Source organism: Diceros bicornis, chromosome X (genome assembly GCF_020826845.1).
Source record: "Diceros bicornis minor isolate mBicDic1 chromosome X, mDicBic1.mat.cur, whole genome shotgun sequence".
Classification (NCBI taxonomy): domain Eukaryota; kingdom Metazoa; phylum Chordata; class Mammalia; order Perissodactyla; family Rhinocerotidae; genus Diceros; species Diceros bicornis.
This window is the reverse complement of record NC_080781.1, coordinates 104514176-104531814: the sequence shown is the minus strand read 5'-3', so window position 1 is coordinate 104531814 and position 17639 is coordinate 104514176. Positions and strand designations below refer to the sequence as shown.

The following is a 17639-nucleotide window of genomic DNA, read 5'->3' as shown; positions in this document are numbered from 1 at the left end:
ACCATGTAATCTGTTAGTTTGCATTTACTAAATCATGTTATCTTTCTCCAAACATGCAGTGTTTCCTTTTTATTTGGGGTGAAATAAATCTGGGAAAGAAGGAAGTAAAGAAAGGGAAAGTAGAAGGTAGAAGCTAATCACACATATTCCACATGTCTACCTATTCCTTCATTTGTAGACCTTTCTCAGTTTGCATCCTCAACTTTCTTCTCATTCTGCATTCTATCTTAGTTATCTTATTCTCTACTATAGCTTCAAATAGTAACTCTGCCATCTCTGCGATTAAAGTTAGAATTTTCAACAACTTGCTGGATCTTGTCATGTGGCTATTCATAAGACACTTTAACTCCAGTGTAACTATAATCAAAACCCAGTAAAGCGTTTTCCAAAAAATCTCTCCTTGGTTTCCTATCACAGAAAATGAGTGGTATGCCATCTTTTCTAGTTATTTGAATTAGAAACAACAAAGTTCTCATTCATTCTTCCCTCTCCCTAATACCCACATTTAAATAGTCTCCACGTTCTAGCAATTCTGCCTCCTATAACCTGTTTCCATTTCCCTTGCCACATCCCCAGTTCTTGTTTTCAATATCTCTTGCTGGGATTATTACAGTAACTTTTCTGACTGGTCTGCTGATTCCAGTGTATCACTCCTCTAATCCATTTCAGCAAGAGATAACAGTATCTTCCTAAAACGCAGCTTAGATCATTTCATTCCCCTTGAAAAGCTCTAATAATTTTCAGTGCCTATTGCAATAAAGTTCAACTCATTTATGTAATAGTTAATTATTTACTATTTTGGTCTCCCCTTGCAAGATTCTTGCAGTCAGAGTCTAGTCTTATCCATGTTTATCTACTCTCCAGCCTCCCAGTAACTTCAAACACAGTGCTCCACTCATGGTCGAGTTCACATATTAAATAAACAGAAGGACGCTACTGATAGGAAAAGATGGACTTGAACTTTAAAAGGCCACTAGATGTTTTAATTAGGAAGATCATAGGTGATGTTATAGAAAGCAATGTAAGTAATGTGATGGGGATAACTTCATCGGATAAAGGGGGGAGAGAGAAGATGATTGGAGGGATAGTTGCCAGAAACTGTTTACTTAAGAATTTGAGATGTAGGATGTCAAATTCGGAAATATATGGTTTGGGGTTTGTAGGTTGTGTTTTAAGCCCAGCATCTATTTACTGATATGCTTAAGGATAGTCTCAGAGAATTGGAAGTTTTGTCAAGTTGCTCCTTCAAACACTGTCTCTGCTTGCTTTTGCCTAAGCCATTGGCTTAGTAGCCCCAGTCTTCTAGAAGGAAAATTGATGTTGAAGGCCATCCTGGCAGCTCTGTAGGAATTCACTAAGTGCCCCACATTTTCAGGCTCCATTCCTGAGAAGCTCACAGTGTCCATATCAATTAGCTGGCAGGGCTCTGAGTCCCCTAAATGGTCTTTTATGCAATGAAAGTGGCAGTAAGCCAGTACTGGCTCCCCCAGTGGCAAACTACACGCTCAAGTCCCCAGTGTCCATAGACACCATGCAGAGTTTAGAGAGAGAGGCCAGGCTCTGAAGCCTCAGCCATCACATTGGAACTCTGCACTGCAGGAATTGCCTCCAGTATTATACCAAGAGCTGGAATTCTTTCAAGTCATACTCCCTTGTATGGTATTCTCCTTCTACCTATACTTTTCTCTCTTAATAATAGATAACTTTGTTGGGTGTTTTTACTGTGCCTGGCACTGTATGTTTTACATGCATACTTTTCTTTTATCCTCCCCAAACCCCATTGAGTATAGGTACAATTATTATTTTCATTTTGCGTATGAGGAGACTGAGGCAAAGAGCAGTTAACTGACTTTCTGAGCTCATAGAGTTTGTTAGTGGCAGAGTACTTGGGAAAGTGGGACTTGACCCTGGTGTGGTCTTTAGTCAGATCCCATGCTCTCAACACTACGCAATGCCACTTCCTCTTGGGTACTTCAGAACACAGGGGCCATTCCCAGTAGGACTACAAGCATGTGAACTGCACTAGAGCAAGTGTGGAATTCTGAGATGCTAAAATATTTTGAATTTAGCAAATGATGAGAGCCATTGTAGTCCTTCCCCTTCTTGCTCTCCAACTCTTCACCATTCAAATAAGTTGTTTCAGCCTGGCATATAAGGTGCAAGCATTTTGGGGAATAGTAGTTTTTTGTAGAAGCTCACTCAAATTCCCCAACTTTAATAACAACTTTCTGCCTCTTCATTCCCTTGCCCTTTCACTCCCATCTGCAGTGGTTACAATCTCTAAGCTAACAGAATGTAACTAGCTGCCAGCAGAAAATATGCCTGGAGTTCTCCCACAGATCCTTGTTCTCATAGGAAGTATAATGAAGCAGTGCCAGTTCATTGTTTTCTCGACCTATTGTCTGATTTCCTTTAAGACCAATATAATTACATCAATATTATTTCTAATCCCTTTTTCTTTCCCTCCAAGTTACTCAAATAAGATCCATTTTATTCATTCCTTTCCCTCTTTTCTCTACCACTAGTTCAAAATGGACTAAAGAAAGATGCATGACTTCACTTATCAGGAGGATATCGGATTCCTATATGCCTTTGACTTGTGCTGTTTAAACATCAGCCTTGCCCATGGGCTAGATCCTCTCTTTTCTTTCCCTCTCTCTCTCTCTCTCTCTCTCTCTCACATACTTTTCTCCTTATTAATTAGTCTTTGAGTTAATGGCCTGAGACACTTTCAGATGGAACATGATGGTCCCTCATGCAGTTGGGACTCTGGCAAGAGAACAGTCACTTAGTTGAGGAAGACTCATTGATTTGGCACTAGAATGTTCCAGGTGTAGGTTAGATAGGAATCAAGTGGCACTGACTCAAAGGCTCTGCTTCTCACTCAGCTCACATGCCCTACCTGATCTTCGCTGTTGACGTGTCTAAAGTTTGTTTCTAGCACTCAGATGTGGTTACTGTTATTCATCTGTAGCAATAGCTATTTAGTACGTTCTCTGATTTCCTTCAAAATCTAGCCTTTCCCCCATTATTTATGACTATCATGAGAATGAAGTAGAAATATATAATATAAATAATAATATAAAGTGGAAATATAAATATCTTCCTATTGCCTGTCCATAATCTAAAAACTTGAAGGGACTCTCTGCCAGAAGGTTTTGGAAGGATGTCTGTCTAGTTCTGAATGCAAGCCTGTGCACCTCTCACAGAATCCCTCACAGACTTTTGCAGCTATTTCCATGCCAATAACCTCTTCTAGCTGTGAAAGCTGAGCCTTCCCATCCTGGAGGCTCTTACCAGTAGGTCACCAGAAACCAACCATTCCTAATGAGTTTAATTTCAGCTTAGGGCTTTCCAGCAATACTTTTGACTTAGGAGAAAGATAGGATTCATTGATTTTGCTGCCCTACCGTCATCATCACTGCCATTTTTTTCCCAGGGACACAACAGTCATCAGTCACTCTCCTAACACCAGCTATGACACAGCTCTAGAAGCTCGCATCCAGAAGGAGGAGGAAGAAATCTTGATGGCCAACAAGCGTTGCCTTGACATGGAGGGCAGGTAAAATGTCAATCTTGACCCTGGTGGATCTGAGAAGTTGGTATGGAGACCTGCTAGGTCAGTAGGGAAGAGCAAGCATCTTCATTCACAGCTGGGAAACCTGATAATGCAGCCTCCCCCCACCCCTGTGCCCCTGCCAGCCTGTTACTTAGGATTTGAGATGCAATGACCTTTACCTTGATCATTCCCTCTAACTGTGGGATTCCAAGTAGCATGGCTTTCCCCGTTGCTCTTGGTAAGTGCTTTCCATCTGCCCTCTGCCAGAACTGAATTGTTCGTATTTGCATTCTGGGGTATTCTTTCTAGCATCTCAACCCTGTGATACAACAGAGTGCTCAGTAAAAGAACATCCACTCAGACTAGGAGGTAGGGTACCTGATGTCTCTTATAAACTCATGATCACTGACTTATTACCTGAAATTGTGGCCCATTCATAGAAGTTCTCATCTTCTCATTGAATACATGGTTTCCATCGACTCAGATTCTTCACTACAGCACCCACTACATCAGTTTACCCTCTCATATACAGCCTTTCTTTTCACTGATACTTTACTTTGCCTTCCTAAGGTTTAAGCAACAATGCTTGGATGTTCTGCTGTATCCATTTGGGTGTGCAGACATGCATTTAAAAAAGTGTAGCATACCGTCCATTGTCTTACAATTAAGAAATAACTAGACCACCCCTTATTCGAAAAGATAATGGAGGCTCAAGTCCATGTAGGCAGTGAGACTAGAACATGGAGGTGGCAACAAGGTCTTCATATGTTCTTTGTCTTTGGATCCTAGGATCAAGACCCTCCATGCCCAGATTATTGAGAAGGATGCCATGATCAAAGTACTCCAGCAGCGTTCCCGGAAGGAGCCGAGTAAGACAGAGCAGCTGTCATCCATGCGGCCAGCAAAGTCTCTGATGTCCATTTCCAATGCTGGATCAGGCTTGCTCTCCCACTCTTCCACCCTGACTGGCACTCCCATCATGGAAGAGAAGCGGGATGACAAGAGCTGGAAGGGGAGTCTAGGTAATGACAGTAAATAAGGAAGATTAAAGTGACATGTTTAAAGAGAGCCCTGAGTTAAATAACATGCCCATGCAGGAAGGAAAAAGTGTGATTGTCCAGATTCTAGAGAGGAAGATACACCAGGTTGGGTTTTTGTCCTCCTGAGAGGCTAGCTGCATACTCAGGAGTTCCTCCACACTGTGAGGTCTCACTGAGAGAACACTGGTTGAAGCCAAGACATTAGAAGATAAGAATCCTGAGTTTTATTTGGGTGGGAAGGAAGTAACTTCAATTTTCTCTAAAAAGTTCTCAGATTTGGCTTCTGCCACGTGGGACCTTTTGTCTTTGTCCAAAGCCCATGTGGCCTTCATGTCATTCAAAATTCCAACTTTTTCTATGTTCTTTTATCCCATATAGTGGGAGGACTCAGAGTTCTAGTTAAGCTAAATGGAGCTGGGTGGCAGGTTTTTGTTACCAGAATGTTCTGAGATCAGAACAGAATGTGCTTTTTCATTCCATTCCTGTCCATTCCTTCCCCTCTAATCAAAACCCCAGAAGTATTGTGGATACCACAAGGCACATTTTTAGAGCCTGAGGAAGCAAACTATATATATTTTCATTTAAGGTCTTTTTGGTGCTCTAATACCATTCTTGGTCCTCTGTCACTTGCAGTGTCCTTTGGTTAGAGTAGGCATTTGGGGAACCACGGTCATCACCTTAGATTGCATAGTTATTATCACACTCATCTGTTCCCACAGACTTCTTGCTCTGATCCTTTTTAGCTTTCTGGTAATGGATGGTGGTTGGTTATAAGTGGAACTGAGTAGAAGTATTGTGATAGCTTGGTGGAAATCAGTCACCATTGGAAAACTAAATCAAAACAAATACCCAGGATGCTTAAATGTTTAATATGTTGTGCTGGGGGTTGGAGAATGAGGACCAGAAGGGATCTGCCAAATCTGAAAGAAACTTTTAGCCATGCTCAGACGTGCCTGGCATCCTGATTCCTGGGTTCATGGGAGGCAAAAGTAAAGAATTTAGATCCATTCATATTCTCCTGAATCAGATGTCTGTGTTTGAATAACCTGTAGTTTCCTAACCTTTTTCCCTCTTTCCTTTGTAGGCATTCTCCTGGGTGGAGACTACCGTGCTGAGTCTGTCCCTTCTACACCCTCGCCTGTGCCGCCCTCGACTCCCCTGCTCTCAGCTCACTCCAAGACAGGCAGCCGAGACTGCAGCACCCAAACGGAGCGGGGAACGGAACCGAACAAAACCGCAGCTGTTGCTCCAATCTCTGTTCCTGCTCCAGTTGCTGCTGCCGCCACTGCTGCCGCCATCACTGCCAACGCTGCCACCAACACTGCCATCGCTGCCACCAACACCACCACTATGGTAGCTGCTGCTCCAGTTGCTGTTGCTGCTGCCGCTGCCACTCCCGCCCCATCTCCAGCAACTGCTGCTGCTGCTCTTGCTGCTGCTGTTTCTCCAGCTGCTACTGCTCAGATTCCAGCTTCCTCCTCTGCTGTTGCTGCTGCTGCTGTTGCTCCTCCTGCTGCTGCTGCTGCTGCTGTTCAGGTTGCTCCAGCTGCTCCGGCTCCGGTTCCAGCTCCAGCTCCAACTCCGGTTCCGGCTCCAGCAGTGGCTCAGGCTTCTGCTCCGGCTCAGACTCAGGCACCAACTTCAGCTCCGGCTGCAGCTGCTACTCCAGCTCCAGCTCCAACTCCAGCTTTGGCTCAGGCTGAAGCTTCTGCAAGTCCAGCTGCCAGTTCTGGACCACGTCGTTTGTCTATACCGAGTTTGACCTGCAACCCAGATAAGACAGGTAATAATTCTTTGTACCAGGTAGGTTTTGCTTCTGCCCTCAACTACAGATTTGTTTGTTGGTGCCTGCTATTTAGGCACAGTTGGTCATTTGGACAGAGTTTTTCATGTTCCAAAGGGGATTAATCAGAAGAGATTAGGGTAGAGAGTCTGTAAATGGCTTTCCAGACACCAGGGTGGGAGTGGGAATGAGTCATGGCTATTCTCCTAGTATAAGTAAATGCTCAGGTGAACGAGGGGGGCGGTGGCAGGCAAGTCTCACTTTACCCTTGGCTTCATGGGGTCTCTAGAGCTGTCTATTTCTAGAAATATGAGTTTTTCCTTGTCTCTAAGAGTTTCCTAACCCCTTATTTCCATGTAGATGGCCCTGTTTTCCACTCCAATACTCTGGAAAGAAAAGCTGCCATTCAGATCCTGGGACAAGAGCCTGATGCAGAGATGGTGGAATATCTCATCTAAATGGCCTAATCAAGAGCTGCAGTTTATCAGCAAGAATGCTTTTAATCATTTTTCCCTTTTGTTTGTTCCTATTTTGAGGGTGAGGACAAGGGTTGGGGGGGATTTTTTTAAAGGGACTTTTTATTGAAACGATATAGTACTTAAATAATAGTATATGAACTCCAGTCTATTCTGGTACATGTAGAGAGTACCTCTAAAGACAGATTAATCAGAATGTGCTCTAAAGTTTATTGTTTGGATTTATACAAATACTGGGACTGTTAATAGCTGGATATCATCATTGTTTTCCATGTGCTTAAATTTGTTTAGCATTTCTGTATTCCAGATCATTTTTTATTGAAGAGCACCGTATGTTTGGAAGACAGTGTGTAACATGTAGTTCAGAAATGGGAAGCTGGAGAGAATTTGTGCATATGCTGTTCTGTATAGTTACCATCTAGGCAGCATCCAGAAAGAGCTCGCACCTCGGGCTCATGAAAGGGAATAGTTTTAGGAGCTCTGTAAGCTGGAGAAAAGGTAGGGAGTATTGGGGTGTGGAAGGGTGCTGGAGTTAATTTTCCCTCCCAATTTCCCAGCTACCCTGTGCCAGGGGATTGTGTTTATCTTCATTTCAGTGGTGCTTTGGAAGTGGATTCTTTTGGTTCCCTTGCGGAGGTTCATACATTCATATATATACTCTGGAGTAATTTATGCATTTGGATAATTAATATATTGCTTTCAGATGCTAGGAGAGTAAATTAGCTGAGTGATGTACAACTTCCTCTTTCTTAGGGAGCTAGACCATCAGAGGCCTTGATGGAGAGTTGCATGAGGTGCTGTATGCAGACTTTTGTGGTCTGTGTGTAGCCATGAACACAGCTCGCTTGCCTTTCCTGAGACCAATCTGTTTAGTGTCTATTTCTTCTCCAGCACAAATTCACTGGCTGTGTCACTAGTCTCAAACTGCCAATCATTTGCAAAATGAGGAAGCATTTTTGTTGACAGGTTGAATGCTTTGAATTTCTTGTGAAATTTGAAATAACTCATTTTGTTTTCCCAAATTCTTAGCATACATCTTAAAAGGCATATTTGACTATCACCTCCAAGGGAATAGCATCAAAAGCCCAAAGTACTATTCTGCAGTCAGAGGAGAGGTGGGCTGTAGCAGTATCCTCAGCTACCTCTTCTCACTGCCAGTGACTCCATCTTGGAATACCTTTGGAGAGCAGCAGGAAATGCGCATGTGGGCAGGGACCAAGGAGGCCGTGGCTCCAAGCTTTGCCATAGGGCTGCCTCCAGGGACACAGAAGGGCTGGCTGCCTGTTGGCACAGGTCCCTGCTCTGTGTCACCTTTCTGTCCTTCATTAAGGTGACAAATCCACAGACAATGTCATTAAGATCACTTTTCAGGGGTATGGGGGGGTGAGGGGAGTGGGGGGTGTTAGGTAAGGGTGGGAGGTAGAGTTTTGGGGATGTGTTAGTTAGAAACCAAATTAATAGAAGAGTAGGCCTGATACATTACATTGTGAGGCATAGTGGCTGGAATGAATTTTAGCAATATAGCCCTGCCCCCTCATTTTAGTGGTGGGGAATCTGAGACTTGGAGAAGCTAAGTGACTTTTTCAAGATCCCACAACACAGCTTTCTACTCTGCCGACTACCATGCTTATTTTGGGAAACCCTTATATACAAAAAACCCTGTTTTAAGAAAAGGCATCTTCACGGTCCAGAGCATATGTGTTTTGTAAAATGTCCCTGGCTTGAGTAGTTTGTCCAGGGTTCTGAATTCCTATCTTGCCTCTCCTGCAGTGCCTTTTGCAAGGTTTTCCCTTTCCTGATCCTCATTTCAACACTGAGTCACATGAAACATCCCCCTGAGAAATCAACCTCATTTCTTCTCTTGCTATGGGATTGGCTGTCTTGGATCATCTTACAGGGTTCCTCTGTGAGTATAGGAATTAAATATTTAACAGTATTCTTGTGTTATTTCTAACTATCTTCCAAAGGAATCATTTTGTGTGTGGGGGTAGAGACACGAGAGAAAGGGTGATGTGATTTTCAGCCAGTCTTGACATTTTCAGTAATGAAGTGATCATCCTAACCATTAATCCTCAGTTATCAAGTGAATCCTAAATAGAAATTAAAAGTGTGTAATTTAAAATTAAATTAAAAGTGTAAAGTTAATACTCATTCATACAACCCTTTAGTCATAAGGAAAAAAACACTCAAATAGTAGAGCAACAAGTAGCAAACTTCAGGACTACTACTTTCTATCCAAATAAATAAATAAAAATAAAAATAAACCTTTCTTCTACTCCTTTCATGTTTATAACACATTGTCAGAATTTTTGCTAGCTCTGGGAGCCATGATTTTAATCACATTCTGTAAGGTGACAAATGTCATACATTCCATACTGTGTGGCAGCCATCTCTTTAGACTCATGTATTTTTGGGAAAGGAGAAAGTTCTTGGCTAAGTACTATTTTGAACTTTCCACAACATCTCTGCTCCCTCACACCAGAGGCAGTCCCTTTCAGCTCAGTTTTTAATCCCAGATAAGTTGCTAAAATTATATCGTACATCTAAGAGATGGAAAAAGTCCATGTCAGTGTATTATGTTTACGAAGAAGATAGATTCAGCCTTTTCAGAAGATCTCTAATAGGTGTCATTTTTAAAATTCAGGTTTATGGGAGAAATCTCAAGTTAGCCACCTTTTCACAATTGTGTGGATGTAACATTTGGGGGATCTTTCTGGACTCCCACCTATCTATGCATTTTACTCGCACCTCAGGACAGGAGGATGACCTTGTTGTCTTAACTTGTACTGCCTGGTGGTCTCTGGGGACCTTCTAAGTCAGTTGTACCCCAATGTCCCATGTATAGAAAAACTCCATTAGAACAAAATTTACTTGATATAAAATTTCTATTAACAATTTTTTATTAAATAAAACTAGCTTGAGCTTTCTTTTAAAATCATGTATCTTGATTGTTGTTTTAATGAAGGATTTATTTTCAATGCTGCTTTTGAGCTTCAGGATGACAGGATAGCAGGAACCTGAAATATCTGCGATCATCTACCATAGGAAACACACCAAGAGACCCGTCGTGTTCTTTTTTTCTTGTTACACAGTTGGGTGGGTACAACAATTGGAAAATGAACAAACTGATTGTGCAGACTACTTTTTATGAAGAGCCTAAACACTCATAATGCGGCAGCTTAAAGTGTATACATATGCACTAACTTTTATAAATTATAGTCTCATGTCTCTCAGCCGTGCAATCTCCTGTTATCTCAATTGCTCATTCACATATGGAATGTGTTACTTAAAATGTGTGCATTCTTACTGAACATGTTTTCAAAGGAAGGCATCAGCTATGGGCTAATTGCCACCAATTTCAGCCCGCCACGATCCTTGGAAATATATCTTCCAAGTGCCATCCATCATCAGTAGGACAAGTGTCGGGAGTTTGTTTATTTTTTTCCAGTAGCAACGATGGGTTACATGGAGCCATCAAACCTCCTTCTGGCCTCCTTTGTGATTAATGGCATGTGTTGTAAAATGGATAGCTGGGGTTGGCAGATGGCTAAAGAAGAATCACCTTTGGTTTAAAATGTATGTGACCCCATAATGATTGAGACTCCATTCTGTAATCACCTGAGCTAGTTCCAATAAAGTTAAGCAGGTTTGAATCCACTTTGTGCCTATCTTTTCACTGACAATAAAGTTAGCTTTTTAAAATGCAGCACTGTGTGGAAAATGCTTTGGTGTTAACCCAACAGAGGCTTTATTTGCACTGTATCAGTGATTACTTTCAATTCAGTATACAATGAAATTGCCTTTCAAGGGCAGCGTGCAGCAGAATTTCCATTTGCTTAAAGTATGGAATGTGATTATAAAGTATTAAGACAACACCACGGGCCTAATCGGTTCCTTTATATATTCAGGCAGCATATATTAAAAGCTTTGCATCTTTTTATCTCCTGGTTCTGAGGGATAAAATGATGGCCACCCAAAGCAGAGAATTTATCCTTTGGTTAGCATTTTGGAAGGCCCCTTGATGTTTCTTCTGTACCCTTGTTCTCATGCCAATTCATCAGTTTTGGTTGAGGGAGCTTGTTATTAAAGGCAAATCAAAACCACAAACAAGTTGGCTCTTTTCGCTGAAAATGTTAAAGCTGCCTTTACACTGTCTCCCTGCACCTCTTGTTTGCCACTGAGTCCTAGCCTGACTGGGGAGGATGAGAACCCCATGGGCTTTGAAATGACATTTTTTACAGTGAAATTGGCTTGATGGGTGTTGCAGAATGGATGGGGAGAGGGTATGGAATTCATTCAACTCTAAATTTGATTTGATTTTTCATTAAGTTGGGCTACATTACCTCCATATTTATGATGAGTGCTTTGAAAACTGTATGTGAGAAAGCCCACTCAACTTTTTCAGGTCAAAGAAGATGATATTAAGTTAAGCGCACTTTAAAAATAATTTGTTTTTATTGCAGTAACATTGGTTTATAACATTGTATAAATTTCAGGCATACATCTTTATACTTCTATTTCTGCATTGATTACATCATGTTCACCACCTAAATACTAATTACAATCCATCACCACAAACATGTGCCTAATCATCCCTTTAGCCCTCCTTCCTCCCCTCCTCTCCTCTGGTAACCACCAATCTAATCTGTCTCTATGTGTTTGTTGTTTTTACCTACTACTTTTGAGTGAGATCATGTGTTATTTCACCTTCTCCCTCTGACTTATTTCACTTAGCATAATATCCTCAGTGTCCATCCATGTTGTCACAAATGGCTGGATTTCATCGTTTCTTATGGCTGAGTAGTATTCCATTGTGTATATATACCACATCTTCTTCATCCATTTGTCCCTTGATGGGCACTTAGGTTGCTTCCAAGTCTTGGCTATAGTGAATAATGCTGCAACGAACGCAGGGGTGCATGTATCTTTATGCATTGGTGTTTTTCATGTTCTTTGGATAAATACCCAGCAGTGGAATAGCTGGATCATATGGTAGTTCTATTCTTAACTTTCTGAGGAATCTCTATGCTGTTTTCCATAGTGGCTGCACCAGTTTTTGCACTCCCACCAACAGTGTATGAGAGTTCCCTTCTCTCCACACCCTAAACCACACTTTCTCACAAAGCCTTGTGAAGCATTCTTTTCAGAAATATATTGTGCCCAGTTCCTAATGAGCAGTCATTACTGGGGAGAAAAAGCAAGTATTCCTTCAAAAGTAACTAAGATCACATTGTAGGAACATTTCTAGATATACAGTATTATAACTGATCTGATTATTATACTTATCTGATTACTTCATCTTCCTTCCTGTGGGCCTCCCCTACTGTGATAAGCGATCTGCACAGTCTATATGAGTCACACAGTTGCAGAAAAAAACAACTCCTGCTTCCCACCTTCTCCACCTGCATCTTATTTTGCAGGAAGGTTTTTACTGGAGGAAAAAAGTGTAAGTGATTTGGTCTTAGAATACTTTCTACATTGATTGGCAGTGACTCTGGTATTTGAGTGAAGACCCTTGAGTGACAGGACTTAGTTTCCAAAAAGAAAAATGTTCTCTACAACACCAAAATTTCATACCACATCACAAGTGCTCACTCCTCAGATGCAGAAACTGGCCAAACCCAGGATACTTATTTTGGCTCCCATGTTTTTTCATTTGTCTATTGCCTCTACCAATGGTTCCAGGAATGTGTGAGTTGTTGAATAACTACATATTAGATGTTGCCATTACGTAAAAGCCCCCAAAGTTAAAAAATACAGTCCATGCTTCTAGTTTATTAGAGAAAACTATGCATACACATGCACATACACACATTTACAATTCATTGTGATATATGCAATGGAAAAAGTTTGAACTAGATACATAACTACTGCAAAGGAGGGAATGATTGTTGGGATGGCACAGAGAGTATGTGTGTGTTGGGGGAGGGGAACTAAGTTGAGCTTTGAAGGATGTGTTGTTGTTAACTTGGTGAACTAGGGGATGGGGAAGAACATCCTATGCAGAAGGAATAGCATGTGCAAAGTCAATCTCACTTTGTTAGACCTGCAATCAAATGAAGACTATGTTTCCAAGATCAAAGGCCCTAGAGAAGTACTCTGAATTTTAACAACCTCTTAATGGAAGTCTTACAAACTCACTCAATTAGGTAGTAGAACATACTGGTCCAGAGGTCAAAAGAACATGGAGTTCTAGTTCTAAGTCTGCCGCTAAACAGATGTTTACCTTTGGACAAGTCCCTTATCAGGATCAGAGAGGTTTATCATAAAATGGGGATAAATACCTATCCCTGTGGACCTCATGGAGAAGGGGTAAGAGAGCTTCACAAAGTGAGAATATAAAAAGATGCCAGTCGGGGCCGGCCTGGTGGCACAGTGGTTAAGTGCGCACGCTCCGCTGCGGCGGCCTGGGGTTCGCAGGTTCGGATCCTGGGCGTGTGTCGATGCACCGCTTGCTAAGCCATGCTGTGGTGGGGTCCCATATAAAGTAGAGGAGGATGGGCACGGATGTTAGCCCAGGGCCAATCTTCCTCAAGAAAAAAGGGGAGGATTGGCATCGGATGTTAGCTCAGGGCTAGTCCTCCTCACACACACACACACAAAAATGCCAGTCAAAACAATGGGCTGAATCTATAAAGATGAAGTGGTTTCTTTAACTTTTTATTAAAGAAAAATTCAAACATACACAAAAACAGAATAGTGTAAGGCACCTCCATATGTCTATTACTGGGCATCAATGATTATCACTGCATGGCAAATCTTGCTTCATTTCTCACCCCCACCCATTCACCCTACATTATTTTGAAGCACATCCCAGACATCATAGCATTTCATCCATAATATTTCAGTATGCATAAAGATAAAATTCTTAATAATGAAAAATGTAAAGTGCTACTCCTGGAACCAAGGTATATAACCCACCAACCAAAGAAAACAATAGCATTTTTCTGCTTTGCAGCTTACAAAACTTCTTTGTTTGATCCCACAACTCCTGCCTTAAACCAAAACCTACTGTCTCAAAATTGGAGGGATTCATTCTCCCACAATCCGCATATCAAAGGGAAAAATATTTTCTTTAAAGGCTCCCCAATGCAGGTTCTAAGCAATTATTCCTTCTCCACTCAAGCTCCAGCTCCTTTAAAGTCTCTGTCATCCAGCTGTTTTTTGTTTACCCTCATCTGCTGATTTGGTCACTAGCCCAAGGGCACTGATGATTTTGACCCCTGGATCACAGTCGTCCTCTCCAGGCCCAAACAACCAAGTGAGCATCCTGGCCTATCAGCACGTTGCCCTCTCCAGCTCCACTGATCTCCACGTCCACTCCACTTCAGCCTGCCGTGCTCATGGTAACACAGATCTGGTCATCATGCAGAACTGCTCCACCGTGGAAATCACATACACCAGTTTCCCAATCTCTGGCCACAGTCTCCCATCTTCCCAGTTCTCCTACTTTGACTCTATCTGCCCTTTGACTTCCAAGAGACCTCAAGTCCCTTGAGGACTGCATTTTCTCCTAGGCTCTTAGGCCTGACCTACCTGGTCTGGACCTCATGCTCAATCACCTGAACCCTCAAATCATTCATACTCCTTGAAACCTCAACCATTCATCACAAGCCAGAAACTCATGAGTCATCCTTGACACGTCTCTATCCCTCATAGCTGATATCCAGTCCATCACTGATCCTAACAAAATAAATCGCAAAACCCATTCACTACTTTCCAACTCTACTGTCAACAACCTATTTTAAGTCACTATTATCTTTCACCTAGACTATTTCAATAGCATATTAACTGATCTACCATGTCCACTCTTGTTCTACTTTTCTATTATATTTATTCAGCAACAAATATTTATATTTATTCTGAAACAAGTATAATTCACATCATGTGATTCCACTGCTTAAAATCTTTCAAATCTTCCCATTGCAATGTGAATAAAATGGAGCCACAAGAGATAAAGCAACTAACCCAAAGGTTTATAGTTGATGGATTTGAAACTAAAACCCAGATATCTTGGATTCTTATTCCAGTAGAATCCTTTTCATGCCTTCTTCTGAGTACTTGTTTTTCTTATGCTTTCAGGTCACTACTGCTATGGCATCATTAGTTTCTCTGATAGTAACCTAAAGCAGTACTTCCTGAAGTCTTCTCCAAAACATCTGTATCAGAATCACCTCAGGTGTTTATTGAATGCACACTCCCTGGCCTTGCCCTCAGAGAAGCTTATCCTGTAGTTCGAGGGTAAGACCCAGGAATTTGCATTTTAATGAGCTTCCCGAGATTTTGTTGTAGCTTGTCCTGAGACTACATACTTTAAGAAACACTGGCAGAGGATTTTGTAGCATTTATCTTACTTCCCTTCCCCTCTTCAGTTCCTCTGCTACGTAATAGACTCCCAACAGCACATAGTTAAATGAGTGAGTCGGGTTCGGGCATTAGCTGTCACTCACACCCTTACTTCATTAGGGAGCCATTTTATTTTCTTCATTCACCCTTAGTACCCTTGGTGAAATAGCTGCCTGTTCTCCCCAGATATGACTCTTAAGAGGTTAGATTTCCTGGTCTGATCAAACCAGACATGTTGTTGGTTACTTTTGTTATTGGTTTACATGGTTTATAGTCCTTGAGACAACCACAACCAGATTTATGATCTTGACCAGCTCCATGACTGTTCTGTAACATGAGGTCACTGGATTATGATGTCTAATGTCCCTTCTGGCTCTTACATGCCTTGATTTCATGAGACTAAATACTACCTCTGAGGTCATAAATCCTTTCACATGGATCCAAACCTGGCTATGTGGCACAGATAAAAGACATTTTAAAATCTGAATATACTGAAAATATTCTACAGGCCTAAGATCTATTCATAAAGCTTCAATTTTTTTCCACTGGTTCTGCCCACACTTGACATTTTATTTTCCCATCTTGGCTATACCTACTCTATACTCCTATTATGTGTGTCATTTTCCGAAGAAGACATGTCCACAAGAATAAATTTCCCAGAAAAATCTGAGGAGATCAAAACAGAAGGAAGGCAGGATAGTTTACATTTCTTTTAAGCCATGAGTCTATAGTAATTTGCAATTATTCAATTGTAGGGGCCTGAGTGGCACAAACAAGGGTGGGTAAAAGGGAAATAATCAAGACATGTGTCTTGTTGCAGTAGAGGGCCAAGAAAAGGATGGCAGCTACTGAGCTACCAAGATACTCAGGGGACTAACTAGAACTAGAAAAAGGAGAAAGGGAAATAACTTTTTTGTAATCTTTTAGGTGTTAGAAACTAGTTGTGTGACAAATATAAAACATCTGTATTCTTCCCAATAACAAAATTAAAAGATCCAAAAAACAAAAAGCATATATGTTTTACAACTCTTTTCTTTCTTTCACAACAAGGGGCAGATCCACATTTTGTGAATCTTGAAGCTTAGACAATTTGGAAGGCCTTCTTTATGAAAACGAATTTTAGAAATTACGAGTCACAACCAGATATTAAAGTATTTATTTAGAATGAGAAATCACAACTAATTACAAATTTTTAAAAACTGACAAATACCACAAACATGAATGTTTTTTAAAAAGCACAGTATTTTTTATTAATTAACTGCCCAACACACCTCCATAGTACTTTTTTAATATACGTTTGGCTTCATATTTTTTGTTTGCTTCTTCATTGTAATATCATTTTCTACTGAAAGAATAGGAAGATAATTTAGTCTTTCCATTAGCATGATTGATCAAAATGTATTGTTGTTATTGATCGTTGGAAAGCTAAAGCATGCAACTTCACACACTTGAAGTAGAACTGAAGTTTGTAGAACTGATTCAGGTTTGTGCTCTACAAACATAAAAATACTGATACATTGTATTTTGTGAAATTCCCATCACAGAATTAATACAAGTACTATGAATAGTTGTAAACACTGTATTATTGAGTATATTCCTAACAGAGGAAAACTTCCTCTGTGCTTAGGCATTAGTGAGAACTGAATACTCTGCATACCATTTTGCATATCAGGTAATTGAAGGAATTTTCCACAGATTAGCTTCCCGATCCATACATTTCAAACCTTATTTAAGTACCCACATACTTTCAGTATAAGTACATTCATATAGTGATAAAACCTCTGGCTTTGCACCTTTTGTATTACCATGCTGGATAAGTCAGCAGAATGAGTAGCAGGGGTATTTCTGGAAGCCATTTTTTTGCCAGGAGGGTTGAGCAATGATTTATCCATACACAGGACTGGCTGCAAACCACATAAATATACGTCACTAAAAACAAACTAAATATATCTCCAACTGAACTTCCTCTTTGCTGGATCTTAAACATAATAGAGGGAAATTGGAGTGGAAGGAGACAGCAGTTATAGTAGTCAGGGTTCTCCAGAGAAACAAAACATATATATATATATATGTATATATATACATATATATATATACAGAGAGAGAGAGAGAAGAGAGAGACAAAGAGACAGAGAGAGAGACAAGCTGGCAAGTCCAAAATATAGAGGCAGAATTGCTTTTACTCCGGGACACCTCAGTCTTTGCTCTTGAGGCCTTCAACTGATTGGATGGGGCCCACCCATATTATGAAGCACATTCTGCTTTACACAAGGTCCACTGATTTAAATGTTAATCACATCTAAAAAATATATTCATAGCAACATCTAGACCGGTGTTTGACCAAACAACTGGGCACCATAGCTTAGCCAAGTCAGCACATAAAGTTGACCATCACAGCAGTCTTAACCAATTTTAACCAATAGGTTAAGCTCTCC

General features: G+C 40.9%; 1 protein-coding gene across 4 annotated transcripts in view; it reads left to right on the top strand.

Annotated features, from left to right (window-relative positions):
* AMOT (angiomotin) overlaps window positions 1–8235 on the top strand; it is a 58787-nt gene extending 50552 nt beyond the window's left edge. For all 4 annotated transcript variants that reach the window (XM_058536545.1, XM_058536543.1, XM_058536544.1 and 1 more), the window contains 4 exons: window positions 3440–3562; window positions 4349–4581; window positions 5684–6382; window positions 6743–8235. In XM_058536545.1, coding sequence (XP_058392528.1) covers window positions 3440–3562; window positions 4349–4581; window positions 5684–6382; window positions 6743–6840 — 1153 coding nt within the window. In that variant the 3' untranslated portion in view covers window positions 6841–8235. The remainder of the gene's footprint in view (window positions 1–3439; window positions 3563–4348; window positions 4582–5683; window positions 6383–6742) is intronic.
* Window positions 8236–17639: the final 9404 nt, after the last annotated feature.